This window comes from Anabrus simplex, chromosome 1 (assembly GCF_040414725.1).
Source record: "Anabrus simplex isolate iqAnaSimp1 chromosome 1, ASM4041472v1, whole genome shotgun sequence".
In the NCBI taxonomy this organism is placed as follows: Eukaryota; Metazoa; Arthropoda; class Insecta; order Orthoptera; family Tettigoniidae; genus Anabrus; species Anabrus simplex.
Window position 1 is genome coordinate 1,634,488,014 of NC_090265.1, and position 20,767 is coordinate 1,634,508,780.

At 41.0% G+C, this 20,767-nt stretch overlaps 1 protein-coding gene across 1 annotated transcript in view; it reads left to right on the forward strand.

Moving 5' to 3' along the window:
- The first annotated feature begins 3,019 nt into the window (after nt 1-3,019).
- Nucleotides 3,020-20,767, forward strand: part of Gdh (glutamate dehydrogenase, mitochondrial) — a 135,200-nt gene continuing 117,452 nt past the window's right edge. Inside the window, exon 1 of the mRNA XM_067138328.2 lies at nt 3,020-3,669. Coding sequence (XP_066994429.1) covers nt 3,246-3,669 — 424 coding nt within the window. The 5' untranslated portion in view covers nt 3,020-3,245. The remainder of the gene's footprint in view (nt 3,670-20,767) is intronic.

The window sequence follows — 20,767 nt, forward strand, 5'->3', positions numbered from 1 at the left end:
TCCTATAACCTTTCTAAACAAATTCACTAACTTATATGTACCGTTGCGGTTTAAGTGAAAGCCATCTGAGCGCCGATCCTTATCTCGTACTCAGCCATTAGGATCTAGAAATCTCACACCCAGTTTCCACCATACCCACTCCATAGTCTCATTTAAATCCCCAATCACCTTCCTGTCATTATCCCTCCTACACAATATTCCACTGATAACATCTTCGCTTCTTTAAACTTCACCCTACTGCATTTACCAGATCCCACACATTCCTAACTATGTTGGTGCTTATACCTGCTTGCCTTACGTTATTGGTAATAACATGAAACACTACCACCTTCTCCTTTCCCTCTGCCATCTTCTCTACTTTCTTCAACATCTGCCTCAATCTAATTCCTGAATAACCATCTACCCCGTTTCCCTATCCTCTGTACACTTTCCCCACATGTCTAACAATGGAATCCACCATGACCAGAGCCTTAACCCTACACAACACATTTGATCCCCTCCCCTCGTTGTCAGCCCTATCTTTTCTCACTGCTGCAAAAGCTACTTCCTCCTCCATTTTCTCCCTCCTAGAACCGTATTTCACCTGTCTTTTCCTATTCTATGTTCTACATTTTCCTTTCCTACCTTTTTCTTTACTCCTACTTCCACAATTCTCAGCAACAGTTCCCTTTTCCTCATTTTCCCCTGTTGTTCTACCTGCAGTGACTCGTACCGATTTCTCACAGACACCTGTCCTGAATTTTGATCCTCAGTAGAGCCTTTAGCCTGCAATGTCCTTCCCCGTAAAACATTAGACCATCTGTCTTCTCTAATTACCCCCTCTCCTTCCCATCCCTCTTTTCGTCTACTGTATCTTGTACATTGTTTAGGGGAGGTCTACTTTCCTCCCTGTTCTCTGAGAGAATTCTAGTTATCTCCCTCAAATTATCCAACTCCTCCCTCATACCCCTTAATGCCTGGCCACACCAACAGTTCCTAAACTTGCACTCCTTAACCATTCTTTTCAGAATAATTAAAAGAAGAGAAAAATAAAATAACTTATTCTGTGCAAAATTAAAATGAATGGAAAAAGTAATGTCTACCATAGTACACAAAAACTACACGACAATAATATAATTAATATAGGCTACTACTACACTACAATACTACTTAGTTGTACTAATTTTTTATCCTACAACACCCTAATAGGATGAAAACTGCTTTTAATTACTGAAAACCGAAAGGAATACACAAGAATTACACAATTCTAAACTGCAGTTGAATCTACCCTAATTACTGCAACTGAATTCTAGTAAGAGAGTTACGACAAGTACTACGCCACACAAATATTTCACCGTAATAGAATAAGCACACTAATTTCTAATAAGATACTACAATACACTACAATAATTTTAAAGTACGTTCAGACCTATACTAATTGCAACTGGTTATTACTAAACACAAACAAAAATGGAAATTACAATTACAAGTACTCTTCAAATGATGTTTAAATGTGTGGAACGAATAATCGCATTCAGTACCTTTGATATTATTTTGAACTCCTCCCCAAAATACCTCCATTTTACGTAATTTAAAATTGTTGCATTTTATCTTCGAAAAAATTTGCTTGAAAACTAATTCGGTGGCAGGTGCTCTAGGTGTAGATGGTCACACAGATATATTTATTGATATGCTAGAACTTCTGTATCTCAGAAATATAGTTGAATAATACTAGAGGGCATTACTGTGGAAACAATCCGAGGTAAAGTATAATATAGTGTATTTATTCTTCCTTCAAATAAAATATTTGTAAACAAAGTACATTTTGAGATTGGATGCGTCTTAAGTCCATATGTTGTAAAAAAGTCGTATTGTACAACAAATAAATCATTGGTAACAAATACGTAATTTCTGTATAACAAATCGCTATGTATATTTTATATTCTATTCCTGTAATAAAAGCATTTAATAAACGTTATTATTATTATTATTAGGTATTCCTCCACAGAAAAAAAATGTTATGTCAGATACCGTATGCCTTTAGTAATCTTTCAGATGATTTTATTTTGGGGGCAGATTTGATGTCCTGTTGTAGTATGTATCTCGTGTTATGGTCATGAATACAACTATTCACTTTTAGGGAACTGTCGTTATTCATTAACTTCTTTCTAAGAACCAGATTTTCTCGTTTCAACATTCGTTGTAATTTTAAGTACTATCTTATGAATCCTGAAAGTACTTAAAGCACCTGGTGACATACCCCAAAATATTGCTCCATATTTTAAGTGCTAATGGAAGTAAGCAAATTACCTATGCATTTCTTAATGTTATCATGCCTGTGCGAGATTTCAACATAGGTAAAGCAAAACATTTGTGCTCAGGTTTTTGAATTTAAATACTGTATATGATTTATCCATCTGAGATCATTCTGAGTGCAAATCCCTAAAAAGTTTGTTTGCTACTTGTTTTCTATTTGGTGGTCAATTAAAATTAAATTTTTGGTTACAAGTTTATTATTCTGAATAGCATGGAAGTTAAGAGACATTGTTTTCCAAAATGTATTATTTAGTCGAGTGTTCTGAAACCATTTAGATTGCGGTTCTGAAACAGCTTCAGCAGACTTCTGCAGAGTCTCATTTGTTTTGCCCTTGATTAAAATTGTAAAGTGATCCACAAACATAATCTTCTCACATGAATCAATATTCTGTTTTTGAAATTTATAAAGTACCTACAGAAAAAGTGAGTGTCCAGTGCTGGCTCCTATGTAATCTTAAAATTGATTGTAGTCTTGTCAGATAACGGCTCATTAAGTGGATTGTTTCCCCCACCGTTGTATTTAAAGCTAACAGTCTTTTTTTCGCCTGTCTAGGATATACTAAATCCCTTTATTAACTTATGATATTTTATGAACTTCTTTCCCTTCAATTGGACTTGCAATTTTGCGCGAGTATTTTTGTGCTACAGTACTTCTCGGTAATGTTTGTATCGTCTACCGCAACTACTGTACTGAAATAACAAGTCCGTGGCGCAGTCGCAAACGTTCGCTCTCTGGTTGGATGGAGTGAGCTTTGCTAGGCAGGGTTGTTCCTCGTCATTCGTGCCTGTCAATAGTACTGCGCCGGCCGGGAGAACAAGCTTGAAGTGGGCGGGTAGTGGTCTCCTCAAGCTGTTCTCTAGATTTGCTGCTGTTGGCGTGTCTGAGCAGTGTAAGTGCATTTAAGACTTTTCATGTTATAGGTTGAGAAAGTAGATAAATATTCTGCAAGATGTTTTACTTAAAAGCCATGCCAAGAACTGTTGTACCTGTAAAGCACAGTGATACGAATAAACTACTGAAGATTTGCGCCACGGCTTTCCAAGCTAGTAATTCTAGATCATATGCAGATCACCAAATTCCGGAAAGATTGAAAGATGTGCCGACAGCAGCAAATCCTCGTTTCTTTGATATGGTTGAATACTTTTTCCATCGAGCCTGTCAAGTGGTAGAAGACAAGTTAGTAGACGACATGAAGATTCATAAGATGTCTGTGGAAGATCGTAAGAAGAAGGTTAAAGGCATACTTATGCTGATGGAGCGGTGTGACCATATCATCGAATGCACGTTTCCAGTAAGGAGAGATAATGGTGACTACGAAATGATCACGGGGTACCGAGCACAGCACAGCACTCACAGGACACCCTGCAAAGGAGGTAAGGGAATTATGTGTCTTGCAGACTTATATGTAGTACTTTGGTAAAGACCGACTAGTTTGTTGTAGACATGCAAAAGTAATGTATTCATCAGTTTGTCCTCGGACATTGTTTCATTTTTCAATCTGTGTTATTTGATTCTCCTGTTTTTGATTTACGAATTGGTATATTTACTACACCTCTTGATTTGAAAGTATCTACATTGTTAGGTAGGCTACACTATGCTTATCTCTTCATATCACTGTGGGTCACTAAATACTAATGTTTGCTGTTGAAGGAGAAGTCATTCTGACAATTCATTGATGCAGTAGGTGAAATGTAGCAGTTTACTTGTCATACTAAAACAAATAACGTCTGATTAAGATTGCATTCTACAGGCCTCTTTTTTAAAGTACCTTTTGTACAGTTCTTTAGTTCTTTCTCTACTCTACCCTACTCTTTTTTTAAGTATCTTCGTTTAGAAATCAAAAACTTGGCTCTAATGTCAATCATTAGTTTGCCATTATTTGTGCACTTCGTGTATTAATGATCTACAACCTTATAAACTCTAATGTTGTGTCTGTTGAATCGTTCTATATATAGCTATTTGAATATTATATAATAATGAGCAGTTCAGGCTGAAAATTTGAGTTTTACATACTATCTCTAAATTCATGGCCTGTATTAAGAATTAATTGGGGCGGGGCTTGGTTTTAACAAGGCTTCTGTTACCGCACTGATGGCTTGAAAGGTGATAGCCATAACCTCATTTCCATTGGTAAAACTGTGGAGCAATGGATGCCAATTTCAAGTGCTAATCTTGAGGGATAAGGCTCTGGGGTTAATGGAGATGTGTTTGTAAAGCTTATTAATTTATTATCATTGCTATGCTTATTGCATATATCGTCGCTCCTGTGCCAAAACAGCAAATGTGAAAACGCTCTTCCTATCCATTATTTCCCTTAAGACTGGTCACGCCTCCCAGCCACATGTTGATATTCAGGCCATCAGAACAATTTTCGTTGAGTTAATTCTCCTATGCTCATGTGTACCTTAATCAAAATGAACCTTCAATACATCCTATTCTAGGAGCAGTTAAATATGTTGTGCAAACATACATTCCTGCAGTACGGTACAGTAAGGTTCATTTTCCTTTACACATCAGCAAAGGAAAATGAACTCAACAAAGTTTGTTCTGACTGCATATCATTATGTGGCTGGAAGGTGTAACCAGTCTTAAAGGGAAATATGGATAGGAAGAGCCTTGTCACATTTGCGGTTTTGGCATAGGATTGACGATATACCAAGTGAAGCAATATATGCATATATAAGCAAGTTAATGTAATTTCAGTGTGTGCGAATGTGTTTAAGTTACTTCACAGTTAGATGAGACTAGTAGCTTCTGGTGAGTGACAGTCAGGTGCTACATGTTCCCTTATTGGCCCCCACACTTCTAGGTCCTTACCTTTGTGTTTGCTCCTAGTTAGGCCTATTGGTTTGCTTAGGGTATATGTGAAGTGTCTCTATAAACATGTACTAATGTGGTGTGTTTTAAATTCTAACACTGGTGTAAATGTATGCTGAAGCTAGGAAACAAATGTGGGGCTAACAGTTGAGGATCTAATGCTAGGGACCCACCAACAAGCCCCAGAGATATATAGGCCTATATAGATATATATATGTACTTTTCTCGCAAAATGTCTGAAATCGTATTTTATTTTATGTACTTCCCTACTTGAGAGAGCCATTGCCATTGGCTGATATTTGTTAAATATGACATCACTCCCAGAATTCACACAAGTTCCATTACGAACTACTGAACAGTAAAATCTCTTTTGGTGTAGTCTAACGTGAAACAGTGTTTCTGCTATGTGGGGACATATTCCCTTCGAAAGGCTCTATGCTATGCACCTGTGCAGAGTAAGAAATTGAACCAAGCTTTGAACATGTTTGTAGAGATATGTAAAAGTAGGCCTAATCCTAGCAGGTGAAATTTTTTAAATGGTGAGCTAGAAGCCTAGTAAGATTATCTCAAAAACCTGTCATATGAGGTCAAATATAAAGTGCATTTCTGATTGAGTTTTAATAATGTAGCACTTTATATTGAAGTCTTCCTATACATGTTAATAGGGGCCGATGACCTTCAATGTTAGGCCCCTTAAAACAACAATCATCATCATCATCATCATCATACATGTTAAAATTGTACTGTATGAGCTAGATAACCAGAGTAAGGTAAGGGTTGTTCTGCCCGAAGGCAGGTCCGAACCTCCGCAGAGGTGTTCCTGAGCCGGAGTTTACGTGCGGTAGGGTGGCCAGTTCCTCTCCGCTCCTCCATTCCCTTACAGCGCGTGGCAACCCATCCAACTCCTGACCACGCCCAATGTTGCTTAACTTCGGAGATCTCACGGGATCCGGTGTTTCAACACGGCTACGGCCGTTGGCGATAACCAGAGTGCTGTTGCAGAATAGCAGATATGACGCGACCCAAAGAAACTCTCATAGCCACTGCTGAGAGAGAGAGATATGACTGGCAGTCATGTGCGTTCAACCTGTACGATCGTTCTTCACTGTCCCCCTCTGTCAGCACGGAGTTATGCCATGGTGGGGGAGAAACGTTTTCCTCACCTTGTGCACGTTTGTATCATATCTCACCTAGGACGCTGTATTGTTAGTCATTCATCTCACTTTCATTCCAGTAATACATCATTACTCTACCACTAACATATTCTCACTAAAACTTTTCAATTGGCCTAAAATATGTCTAGGAAAGATTTAACTATTTAGATTCTTTCTTTCATGACCCAGATTAATATACCTATCTTTTGGGTTTTGCTGTGTGAAGGAGACCAAACTGCTGAGAAACTTGATGTTTCATGAAAACTTTGCTCTGCTTTCTTTGAAAAGAAATTAGACCGACCACAACCGTTCTAATGAGGATATGGATTATAGAATTAAACTTGGCTGAACCAATGACCAACGTGGAACATATTGTTACATGCCAGCCCCTTGGTAGCCGCTTTGGGTACTTCCAGGAAGGAGCTGGTGACGCAGATGACCTGGGATCTCCCAGCCGGTTTGTGGGGTGGGGACAGCCTTTCCGTGTATTGTTCTCGTCGGCTGGCTTACCTGCGAGTTTCTTGGAGATTCAACGGGAATGTTCTGCCTCTAGTGACATCACAAAATTTCTGGCTCAAATCACCCGAGCTATAAAAAAGGAGGCTAGCCGTGGACAGTGAGTGACAGTTGGGCTCCGAGGTGGAGCCAGTGTTAGACTCTCTGTTGGGGTTCGGTGGCTGGGCTGAGGGCAACAGAGGTGTTGGCTGTCGCTGGTGTCCCACTGAAGTCTGAACCAGGAGCTGTTGTGGTGTCGGAGAGACCAGTGAGTGGGGTGAAGACGACAGAACGGAAGACTGTACTGTGTGTTCGTGTATTTCTGAGGCTCAGCAAGGGAAGCCGCTATCGCGAGTGTGAAAGTAAATGGATCTGTGATGTTTGCTGTTGCATCGTCCTGCTGTTGAATACTGTTGAGCTGTTCAGTTGTTCGCTGCATGTGACTGTGTAAATTACTGGACCTTCTGTGGAATCAAACCAACGAACAGTTGTCGAGTGGTCCATAGCCCTGTGTTCAGATCCAGCGGTCTACACACTGCTGGTGTGTGAGGTGACTGGACTTGCGGAAAGTGAAAGTAAGACTTAACGGGCTGGACCTCCAACTGTGCCGTAATGAAGAGGTATTTGTGAATAGACTTGTAATTAGTAAGTGTGGCCATTCATAACTGGTTAGAATTGTGTGCATTTATTTGATCATACTAAAATAAATTAAAGTAATGAAACAGATGGAGTTTTGGCAAAAGTTCAGAACGACTTACCACTTTCCAGCGCACGCATCTAGGTGTGATTGCACTGTCATTTGTTTCGCTCGCGTCTCGCGAAGGGCATGATCGTGCGCTGGACATAGCTGCCAACTATTCATATAAAGAACTGGTCCTAGTGGTCTGGATTGGTTAGGTCATTGGTCTGGATCAAGCAAAGGCCTCTAGTATCCCGCGTGACACCTCCATTGGTCTGGATTGGTTAGGGTAGGTTATGTGTATTTCTTGTGCGCAGGTTGTAACAGAATTCATTTTACTTCATTGCTGGGAGTGACGTTATATCCCATTGTCTCACCTAATGGAAATGCTGGCGCGTGATAAATTGTATTAGGTTATAAAAGCAAAATTATTTCTGGGGAACGGCGGGTGGGTTCTTGGCTTTTACAGTGAACACATCCCTCCTCTACAAGCTATTCCAGTTAAGATTTTCAACATATTGCAGGATTTAAATACACCATGTTATTCCCAATCCTTTTGCTACAATACCCTATTTTTCAACGTAATCTCCATTAAATGGTATGGCCTTACGTCACCGTAATGTGAGGGCCTGTAGTATGTCTGCATGGTACCACTCAACTGGCCGATGTCGGAGCCAGCGTGGTGCTACATTGATAACTTCCCTATCATTAACACAGTGCTTCCTTCGTTGGGCCAAACTGATGGAAATCGGAAGGCACGTGATGCAGGCTGAATGGTGGATGAGGAAGAACAGTCCACCAAAGTTTTGTGAGCTCCTGTTGGATGCGCAGACTTGTGGGATCTTGCATTGTCATGGAGAAGGAGAACTTTGTTTGCATTTTTGTGGCTACAAACATGCTGAAGTCGTTTCTTCAATTTCCTTTGTGTACTGTAGCTCAGTGCACTTAAGAGGTGATCGTTTCACCATGAGATGGGCCAGGACATCGAACAGAATAACCCCTCCAGAGTCCAAGAAGACCGTAGCCATGACTTTACCAGCTGAGGGTACGGTTTTGAACTTTTTCTTCGTGGCAGAATTGGTGTGGTGCAACTCCATGGATTGCAGTTTGTTTCCAGTTCGAAGTGATGAATCTGTATTTCATCGCCTGTGACAATATGGCAAGAAATTTTCACCTTCAGCCTCATAATGAGCAAGCAATTCTGCACAGATGTTTCTTCTTTGCTCTTCATGGTCTTCCGTTAGATGTCTAGGAACCCAGTGGGAACAAGGTTTTGAATACTCCAACTGGTGGATAAGTGTCAGCATTACCAACAGAGATGTAAAGTATATCAGCAGGGAGGTGTTTGACTGTGATCTGTCGATCACCTCGAATAAGGGTGTCCGCATGTTCCAACTTTGCAGGCGTCACAGCTGTGTGGCCGGCGGGCCGGCATGCAGATCAGACAGGTTTGATCAACCTTGTGATGATGAAACATGCCTCGCCCAAAGACTCAACGTGCTTTTGTCCACTGCCAGGTCTTTCTAGACATTCTGCAAGTGCCTATGAATATCTGTGATGCCCTGGTTTTCCACCAAAAGAAACTCAATAACTGCTCTCTGTTTGGTATGCACCTCCATTACGGATGCCATTTTGGAGTCCAGTTATAGCGCTGCCACCTATCGGAAATTAATGAAATGCTTATTCAAAGATGTCCCAAACAAAATTCCTTTTTTTTAAACCAAAATTAGCTAAGAGATAAAATGTGTTTCATTATACATATATTGAACACCTCTCGTATTAAAGAACATATTACTCCAGCTTTTCTTCATATTTTCCAAAGTCATTCATTTGTTCAGCCAAATTTAATTCTACTAGCCCTCATCCTGTTATTTGCAAAATGCCTTTGCAGCTGATATGGCTCAGCCTTGTAGTGTAGGAATTGGAAACCAGCCTCTTACATAGAGGCTCTGTGTTATATTTCTGACCAGTACAAGGTTTTTAATTCTGAAAAGAGGACTAGAATGAGGTTCACGCAGCCTTGTGGGACCAAATGAGCTGTCTGATACAAGAAGCAACAGGTCTGTTTGCAAAAGCCAACCAATAAAACAAAGGACGTCTTCACACTGAATACATAGCACATCTGTATCTGCTGTTGGTTTTTTTAGGCAGCAGTTGTCCTGGCAGGCTGAGGCCTTTAGTAGACTGTTGTCCCACTGATTTGCATTTATGCAAGGGGTCTGCTCAAGGCTTAACATCCACATCCGATGGACGAATCACCGTTAGCACAGTGGTATGCCTTCACTCCATATGAACACTGCAAAGAGGTTTGGAATTTAATCCAGGCTTTTGGCATGCACTGAAGTGATTAGAAATTTGTTTACCACCACCTCTCCTATCCAGACGGGTAACATTCTGATTGGGATTCTTTTGTTTTTCACCAACAGGACATGAATCTGCCAACCATGTTATCATATAGGCTTGATGTCTTAAGTCTTGGCCACCAGGCGGGTTTTATCTGTTATAATTATGACATGGATCTTTGATTTTTGCTATGGTCTTTGCCGTTCAGACATCTTTGAGAAAATTTTAGTGAACATTGAATACTTCAAGTTTCTCTGAATGCTCCATTCTGTTTCACTTTAAATTCTTCACATACTTTTTCCTTCCTATCTTTCTCAATTTGTACACCTAAAAGAATGGGGTATAAATAATTGGTCTTGGCACACATATCGGGATTTCTAATAACTTAATCTTACTGGATTTACATTCTTTAGAACTACTTTTATAGGTTTCAGAGATGCTGATGGATTGGAGTTTTGTCCCACAGTAAGTTATTTTGTGTCCCAGTGAAACTACAAACTCAAAGCCGACTTATTTTAACATCTTCCGATACCTTATTACTGAGTCAGGTATAAACCCGCCACCTTTGGCTCGGTAAACTAGTACTCGAATGCCTGAACCGCTCGGATCAAGAGGATGGCTTATTTTTATAAGTTACTGTAATTCTCTGACCTATTTTCTAGAAATATAGCAACCCATTCAATCACTTTTGTGTAGTCCAATTGCACTCATTTTTGCCTTTCCTAAACGCGAACTGCCTTCAATCAAACCAGTTAATAATTTTGCAAACATGTCTAATATAATCAGAAAGAATGTTTTCCCAAAGCTTACATGCGTACCGCGGAATACGGTGCTTACCTATTTATTCCAAAAATTGATTATTAAATCGCAAGAAAATTTTATAATATACAGTATTTTAAATTCTGTATGATATTCTTTTAGCTATGTTCTAATGTAGTTTCATTTCCAGCTTCGCTCCTCGCTGAATAATCTAACCCTCCGTAATCACCTGTATAGGTCGATTATCAGAGGAATGGTCCGGCTCCATGGCTAAATGGTTAGCGTGCTGGCCTTTGGTCACAGGGGTCCCGGGTTCGATTCCCGGCAGGGTCGGGAATTTTAACCTTAATTGGTTAATTTCGCTGGCACTGGGGCTGGGTGTATGTGTCGTCTTCATCATCATTTCATCCTCATCATGACGCGCAGGTCACCTACGGGTGTCAAATCAAAAGACCTGCATCTGGCGAGCCGAACTTGTCCTCGGACACTCCCGGCACTAAAAGCCATACGCCATTTCATTTCATCAGAAGAATGGCCTATATCCTAAGTTAAGTGAAGATTTCCATTATTTCGTATCTTTACCAATTCCTTGAGTTTGTTGTATAAGCTTCAAACGTCCCAGGCGCAATAATTCTAGACAAGTATATAAAGTGAAATGTAAGAGTCACCAATTTCTATGAATCTTGACGTTATACATAGCATGTCATTAGTGGAGCTGGCCTTCCGATAATCTGTATCATTTCTCGCAATTTCAGTCCCAGTTATTGTCAACAAGAACTGTGGGGGGGGGGGGGCATTCTCAAGAAAATTTTGAAAACCTGCAGCCTCATGGATTAAAAGTTTTGACATAAGTGTTCTCTCCAAAATTAATTCTAAACGCCTTTCCAACATTTTTCTTTGCCACACTCTGCGTCTGTTTTCTTATTCCTGGCCCTATGCATCATAACCTCACTTTTTTTGGTGTGGATATAATGTTGAAGTTTGTTAACAAAATTTTATTAACTACGGTATGTTGAGAAATGTTTTCATTAAATTCGACGAAGATAGGAATTGTGCCGGCTCTCGAAGCCTGTCGCACTCCTGGGGTAATGATTAATGAATGACAGATTAAATGAGCTGATATTGGAGGGTGTTGCTGGAATGAAAGATGACGGGGGAAACCGGAGTACCCGGAGAAAAACCTGTCCCGCCTCCGCTTTGTCCAGCACAAATCTCGCATGGAGTGACCGGAACTTGAACCACGGAACCCAGCGGCGAGAGCCTGGCGCCTGAGGCACGGAGGCTCCCCATATAAGCCAACCTGGTACGCCGACGAAATTATGGAATAGTTTGTCGGTTCGCTTTGTAGCTTGTAGTGCGCTTGCCGTGTATGTGCGGATACATTTGCCTTCAAATATTCAGCGAACAATCGTAAGAGTTTGGCGATGTGTGGAGAAGCTATCAAACAGAACTTCGCCTCACTCACTAACGAGAATAACTGCTCCATCATTTCACGACAACTCTCAACGACCACAACACTCCTACTCCCTTCGCGGCTTGCCTGGTTTTGTGTACCTGACGATGCACTAGAATGTTGGGGTGCGGCTAGAATACGAACATTCTAGTTTCGCTTTCTAGAAAGTTCACGAAGACACCAGACGGAAAACACTAAGGAGAGGCAGTCACATTCCTTCCAGGAAATACCGAAGGGAGCTACGACATGGTGGACTTTCGCATGAGCCCTTTGCTTGTTCTGAACATGCACCCATCGCCACTCGTAATTGTTAGTAGCCGGTTTCTTTGCCCTGTGTAGTGATAAACTCTTGCGAATGCACTCCGGCGTGAACTTTAATGTCAAACTGTTTGGGTTTTGATTTGTCCTTGAGATACGCAAAATGAGGCCAGTGGGATGCCTCGGCATTGCCAAGATACCACTGTTCTTGAAATAATCACGTTCCTGGACTTGCGTCTGAGTCATGTCTGTTGACACGAAGAGATTAAGGATTTTTGTTACCATTGATGCTTTCACGGCCCGTAATTATAGACAACTCTGCGAAACAAATAATTTCACCTTATTTTCTGGACACGGCATGAGCCCAAGAAGCCTACAATCATGACTTAGGATTTTTATTTTAAGATCTGTTTGTTTTGCGAATGGGTGGCCATGCAATTCTTCCTCGTGTGCTGGGGAGCTGTCCAGTGGGAGAGACGCCGAGAATTAAAGTTTACACCAGGCCTTCTTAATTACATTTTCCTAACAACCACTTGCATTAATTTCACAGTTTCATCTGAGGTACTCGAGGGCCGAAAGTGTGCTCTCACAGATCTATGTTGATCCAACCATGGTACTCTTATTTCGATTCCTACTTCTGTGATAAGATTTTGCTTCAATCCAGAATTTGTCGTCCGTTGCCTTGAAGAGCTCATTCACACTTTAGAACAGATAAATCGCGCATTTCCTTCTTCAAACCCACGTCATCAATAGGAAACCAATCTTTAAATTCAGAAATGAGCATAATATCTAGTAAAATAGAAACCTAATGGTAACATTTATATAATTTCCTTTGAGTTACTCAAACTGATTTTTCTCATTTCGGGCATTTTCATGGCTGGGCAGCAGAAATCTCTGCCGGCCGCCTACTGAGAAGGCCTGCCTGCACTGCGCGATATATTTACTGGCCAATGCTAATCACAGCAAGCGATTAGAAATGTATGAAGAGGTACATTGTCTAGCTGACAATGGAAGCAATTGACGAATGGACATTGTCATCTAAAGTGAGAATGTTTAGAGATATTGTTGTTCTAACAATTCGTTTCAGTGCTGACAAATAAGTGATTTATGAGCCAACTATACCATTTAAATGAAAGATTTTGCTTTTCAGCTTGAGTACCTGGAGAGCATTCTATACATTTAAAAAAATTCTTCAATCAGTCACTATTGATCTGCATTTAGGGCAGTCGCTCAGGCGGTAGATTCCCTATCTGTGTTTTTCCTAGCCTTTTCTTAAAAGATTTCTAAGAAATTGGAAATTAAGTTACTACAATCACTAACTCCCCTTCGTATAAACGAATAGTTGCGCCAATTTTTCCTCTTGAATTCCAACTTTACCTTCATATTTTGATCTTCCCTACTTTTAAAGACACCTCATGTGGGTGGGGTACGCAGACGAAGAATACACTCACGGTATCCCCTGCCTGTCGTAAGAGGCGACTAAAAGGGGCGACCAAGGCATGATCGAATTAGAACCATGAGACTACTTGTAATTAGTACCATCACGCAGGGAACACCATGGGTCGCATTTACTTGCGCGTAGTACCACTATGTTAGGTACGCAATAGGTTTGTGATTAGTAGCGACAGTGTATGAGCGACACCATGGTTTTGCCTTGCCTAGTTCCCACTATGTGAGGAATACCACGGGATAGTGCCCTGTGGTTAGTCCACTTATGTGGGGAACGCCATAGGTTTGCGTTACCTGTAAATAGCGCCGCAATGTGCGAAACACCATAGGTCTGTTACATGTGCGCATTACACTACCTGTGAATAGTACCATAATGTGTGGAATACCGCGAGTCTCCGCTACTTTTGATTAGTACCGCAACATGACAAAGAGCATGGTTCTACTTTCCTAGCTATAAGTACCATTACGAGGGTGGGGGATGCAGGAATACACCCATGGTATCTCCTGCCTGTCGTGAGAGGCGACTAAAAGGGGCGACCAAGGGATGATTGTCTCCGGACCATGAAACTACTTTTGATTAGTACCGTCACGCGGGGAACACCATGGGTCGCCTTTACTTGCGAATAGTACCACTATATTAGGCACACAATAGGTTTGTGGTTAGTAGCAGCAGAGAGGGGTTCACTGTAGGTTTCCAGTACCCATGATTAGTACCATTGAAGGGGGGAAAAACCACGGGTCTGGGCGTTGCCTGTGATAAGTACCACTATATGAGCGACACCATAGGTTTGCGTTGCCTGTGATTAGTACCCGCTATATGAGGAACACCACGGGAATACCGGCGCCCGTGATTAGTACATCTAGGTGAGGAACACCATGGGTTTGTGTTGCCTATGGGTGGCGCCATTATGTGAGAAAAACGATAGGTTTGCTTTACCTGTGCGACGTACAATACTTGAGTTGTACCATCATGTGTGGAACACCGTGAGTCTACGCTACTTTTGATTAGTACCCCAACATGACAAATACCATGGTTCTACTTCACTAGCGACATGTACATTTGAGGGGCCGTTGACCTGAATTTTGGACCCCTTTAGACAACAAGCATAATCATCAGGATTGTGTTTTAGATGTGGTCCCTTGGTCAGTAATGCTATTTTTATTATAGTTTTTTGGGTCGGATCCACTGATTGTTTTAAATTCATATCCATCCATTCATTCTTCATGACATTTTTTTATTTTGGTCATTGGATGATTTTAAACTTTTGTCATTTCATTTCAGGGGCTGCCTGGCCGAGGTGGTAAAGGCGTGCTCGGTTCGCCCGGAATGACGTGGGTTCGAATCCCCGTCAGGAAGTCGTAAAATTAAAAAAATGAGATTTCCACTTCCGGAAGTGCATATGGCTCTGAGGTTCACTCAGCCTACACCAAAAATGAGTACCAGGTTAATTCCTGGGGGCAAAGGTGGCCGGGCGTAAAGCTAACCACTCTACCCCATCAAGTGCCGAGGTTACGGATAGTGGAAGCCTTCATCTTCCACCCCTCCAAGGGCCTTCATGGCCTGTACGGAGAAGACTTTGCTTTCCTTTTGTCATTTCATTTCGTTCCATTAGGGGCCGATGACCTTCGATGTTAGGCCCCTTAAAACAAGCATCATCACTTTTAAAGACACTACTGAAACTTAATCGCACACAATGTCATTCCACACCATCTCTCCACTGACAGCTCGGAACACACCACTTAATTGAGCAGCTTGTCTTCTTTCTCCGAAGTCTTCCCAGCCTTAACTTTGCAACATTTTTGTAACACTACTCTTTTGTCGGAAATCGCCCACAGCAAATCGAGCTGCTTTTGTATTTTTTTCCAGTTCTTGAATCAAGTAATCCTGGTGAGTGTCCCATACACAGGAACCATACTCTAGTTGGGGTCTTACCAGAGACTTAAATGTCCTCTCCTTTACATTCTTACTACAACCCCTAAACACCTTCGTAACCATGTGCAGGGATTTGCATCCCTTTATTTACAATCCCACTTATGTGATTACCCCAATGATCTTTCCTTACATTAACACCTAGGTAAGTTTACCTCCAGTGATCCCCATAAGGAACTTTCACCCCATCAACGCAGTAATTAAAACTGAGAGAACTTTTCCTATTTGCGAAACTCACAACCTGACTTTTAACCCCGTTTATCATACCATTGCCTTCTGTCCATCTCACATTATCGACGTCATTTTGCAGTTGCTCACAATCTTGTAACTTATTTATTACTCTATACAGAATAACATCATCCGCAAAAAGCCTTATCTCTGATTCTACATCTTTACTCGTATCATTTATTTATATATATATAAAAAATCTAAACGCGACCGCTGCTCAGCCCGAAGGCTTGCAGATTACGAGGTGTCGTGTGGTCAGCACGATGGATCCTCTCTGCCGTTATTTCTTGGCTTTCCAGACCGGGGCCGCCATCTGTCAGATAGCTCCTCAATTGTAATCATGTAGGCTGAGTGGACCTCGAACCAGCCCTCCTCAGATGCAGGTAAAAATCCCTGACCTTGCCGGGAATCCAACCCGAGGCCTCCGGGTAAGAGGCAGGCACGCTACCCCTACAACGCGGGGCCGGCTAAGAAAACGATAATACTGCCTTATTACAGGGTCAGGTAAAGCTTCGCCTCTGTAATTCTCTCAGATCTATTTTCTAGAAATATAGCCACCCATTCAGTCACTCTTTTGTCTAGTCCAATTGCACTCACTTGTGCCAGTAGTCTCCCATGATCCACCCTATCAAATGCCTCAGACAGGTCAATCACGATACAGCCAGTTTGACCTCATGAATCCAAGATATCTGGAATCCTACAAGTTGAGCTTCAATGGAATAACCTTACCTAAACGCGAACTGCCTTCTATCGAACCAGTTATTAATTTTGCAAACATGTTTAATATAATCACAACCGAGCTTGATAGCTGCAGTCGCTTAAGTGCGGCCTTTATCCAGTATTCGGGAGATAGTAGGTTCGAACCCCACTGTCGGTAGCCCTGAAAATGGTTTTCCGTGGTTTCCCATTTTCACACCAGGCAGATGCTGGGGCTGTACCTTAATTAAGGCCACGGCCGCTTCCTTCCCATTCCCAGCCCTTCCCTGTCCCATCGTCGCCATAAGACCTATCTGTGTCGGTGCGACGTAAAGCAAAAAAAAAAAAAAAAAAAAAAAAAAAAAAAAAAAAAAAAGTCAGAGTGTTTTCCCAAAGCTTACATGCAGTGCATGTCAAACTGACTGGTCTGTAATTTTCAGCTTTGTCTATCACCCTTCCCTTTATACACAGGGGCTGCTGTAGCAACTCTCCATTCATTTCGTATAGCTTCTTCATGCAAAACAGTAATGAAATAAGTACTTCAGATATGGTACCAAATTCCAACCCATTGTCTTTAGTATATCCCTAGAAAGCTTATCAATTCCAGCCGCTTTTCTAGTTTTAAACTTATGTATCTTATTGTAAATGTCATTATCATAGATAAATTTGAATACAGAAGAACCCCATTTATCCGAAATAAAGGGGACAGAACCACTTCGGTTGACGCGTTTCTTCGGATGACATATGGTAAATATTTTCGGAAGTTAAATGTCGAAATAAAAATGGATAAACTCTGTTAAACAAAGGTGCATGCTGTATATTAACATTTAAATGTGTACATAATGACTCTTTATATACAGTCAGAGATTTTCTTCTTAATTTTCTTGGTGCAGCGCTGTCGTGCAGCTATGTCGCGCCACCGTTTAATCAACAATACACCAGCTGGTGTAGATTCGTTGCTTTGTTCAACAAAGCGCAAAGCAAACTGAAATAATGAAACAGTTTCCTTTGTTACTACTAAATTGAATACTGTATACAGCATTTTTATTACAGTACTGTAATTAATGCTGTAAGCCCGCCTGGTGGCCATGATCGTGAAGGCGCTTAAGTCTAAACGGTCTGATACCGAGGTTAGCCGGTTCGAGTCCCGTTGGTCGAAAAAAATTTCACCAGCAGAATGCGTGCCAAAAGCCTGGATTAATTTCCAAACCTTTCCGCAGTGCTCATATGGAGTGAGGGCATATGACGCTGTTGATGGTGATTCGTCCGTCGGATGGAGAAGTTAAGCTTTGAGAGACCCCTTGGTGCTATTCGTTCGACAGGAGTAGGCTATGTGTCGGCACCGGGTTTCACCCTCTTCCTACCATCATATATCACGTCATTCATTTCATCTCTCTAACTCCTCTGATGAGCTTGACGTCAGGAAGGGCATCCGGTTATAAAAACTCGTTACGACAGATTCATCTCCTCATACCCGACCCCGTAGGGAAACGGGACAAGGGTTGGACACACACTGTAATTAATGCTGTAATTTAATAAACATTTTAAGTCAATCAAAATGCAGTATAGTCCAAGCAGTAAACAAGATGAAACTCCCGCAACTGAAGCAACGTTAACCAGTCTACATAATCTTCATACGAATAATAGTTATAATAAAAAATCCTGCTTGTTCAAGAAAAAAATCATGGAACGAACTAGAGGGTAAAAAAAAACTGTTTCATGTTACACGTGCATTTTGGCATAAGTCATGATATAAAAATAGGTTTGCCTAGTAGCTCTCAGCACATATAGCAAGATAATTGCTAATATCGACGGCTAAGAACGAGAGGGTAAAAACAAGATATAAAAATACAATTTTTCTAGAGCATTTTGGTTAAGCGAAGTTCGGTTAAGTAGGGTTCTACTGTACTTCCTTAGAATGAGTCACCTATATCTGGATATTATCCTTGTAACAACAATCTTTACATACTGCTGACTGAATATTTCTGCCTTTTGAAGATCCTCACATATGCCCTTCCCTTGTCATTGTTTCCTGGAATGTCGTCCTTGGAATCTGTTTCTGCCTTAAAGTACCTGTACAAACCCTTCCATTTTTCACTAAAATTTGTATGACTGCCAATTATGCTTGCCATCATGTTATCCTTAGCTGACTTGTTTGCTAGATTCAATTTCCTAGTAAGTTCCTTCAATTTCTCCTTACTTCCACAGACATTTCTAACTCTTATTTCTTTCCAATCCTCCCTAGTCTCTTCATTTCTGTTATAATAAAGTGGGTCTTTATCATTCCTTATCACCTTTAAAGGTTCAAACCTGTTTTCACATTCCTCAACAATTACTTTAAACCCATCCCAGTCTCTGTTCACATTTTTATTTACCATTTTCCACTGATCATAGTTACTTTCTTAACTCCCTCATGCCTGTTTTATCAGCCATGTGGTATTGGCTAATGGTCCTACTGTTAAGACCATCCTTTCTATCACATTTATTTTTAAATATGACAAAAACAGCTTCGTGATCACTAATACCATCTATTACTTCGGTTTCTCATAGAGCTCATCTGGTATTACCAGCACCGCGTTCCATCACTTTCTGAATCAGGTGTCCTTTCCATATTAACTTATTTGCCATTTGGTCGTGCTTCCTGTCGTTCGCAATACCTTCCCAATTGACATTTGGTAAATTTAGATCTCCCGCTACAATCCCATTTCTTTCCATGTTTCCCACATCGCTGATTGTCTTATCAGTATTGTGAATCAGCGTCAGCGCTAATTCCCGGTCTGCACACACTAAAGACATCACGTTGCCTATTATCTTTAGAAATGAGCCTTACACCTAGAATTTCATGTTTGTCATCTTTAACTTTTTCGTACCTTACGTACAAATCTTCTTTCACCAGAATGAATGCTCCCCGTCCTACCATTCTTATCCTATGTCTACGATACACACTCCAGTTCCGTGAGAAAATCCCTATCTTTACGATACACACTCCAATTCCGTGAGAATGTTCTGCATCCATTATATCATTTCTCGGCCATGATTCAACTCCTATTACGATTGTTCAAGGCGATATTGTGACCAGTTCCATTCTTAGAAATCATTCATATGGAATTCATGGCGATAGTCAACTTATAAGTACTTGTACGAACTAGTATTGTTAAACCTTCAGTTCTGGCTGTAGTTATTCAGTGCTCATAGGCAAACCCGGTTTGGGTCAGATTAGATTTTGAAAAAGAACTTTGCAATATGCAACCTGATAGCGCCAGAGTTTTCTATCAAAACCGTGCCGGAGTATACTTATACGTACATTTCGCAACTTAAATGTCGTAATGAACGTTAAGAAAAATGACTGCAATATTAATTTTGGCTTGGTATAGTAAGATTTGTTAAACGATGGACTAGGAACCACCATGCCAGCTAGATATACCATATGATTACTAGATTAGTAAAAGTAATGATTTTCCTAGTGTAATATTCGTCATTGTTGGTACTAGGCTGCCTCAAGACGAATAAATATGTTCTGCATACAGTTCTCCGATATTTTATAGGAAGAATGTGACGACAAATTTGCAATTAGAGTACTATCTTTACGTTCAGAAGAGAACTTGTTTTCCGAATCAGTGACCGAAGAAGTAAGTGGTAGAATACAAAGGGAGCGGCGAGTTGGTTCAAACTATTTAAGTCTTAAGCTCATGATCAAAGAAGTTTCAGTATTTCATTGTAACATTCATTCTTCACGCGCGGCAGTTGAGCAGTAATTTGGCTTCTCAGTAAGGTGGTTTGGGTTTGAAGCTGCCAGTGCATGTGTGATTTTTTTGAATTGAAACGTCTCATCGTTGTGCTTCAGATTTCACGCAAAACAATGCCCGGTGGCAATGATCACTATGACAGCCACGATAAACTTCAAGCTTGCTTTGCCGCTTTATGCTGAGGGTCGGTGGAACAATCTACCCTCCATGTTCTTCACGTGTCCGTGTCCTGCACGAAATTACTTTTGTTTTTGCCAAGTACGAAATATCGCTCCACGATGAGGGTAATATTACTTAAACACGGAGAGGTTCTGGCGCTATCTTTGACACACCTCCCCCCCCCCCCCCCTCACACTATGCCGGTAGATTAAGGCCCCCTTCCTCCACCGGATGACAGGCAAACTGCATCTGTATGCTTTTAAAATCGCAAAATAGTCTCTGAATTAGTATTAAAATTATAGGAA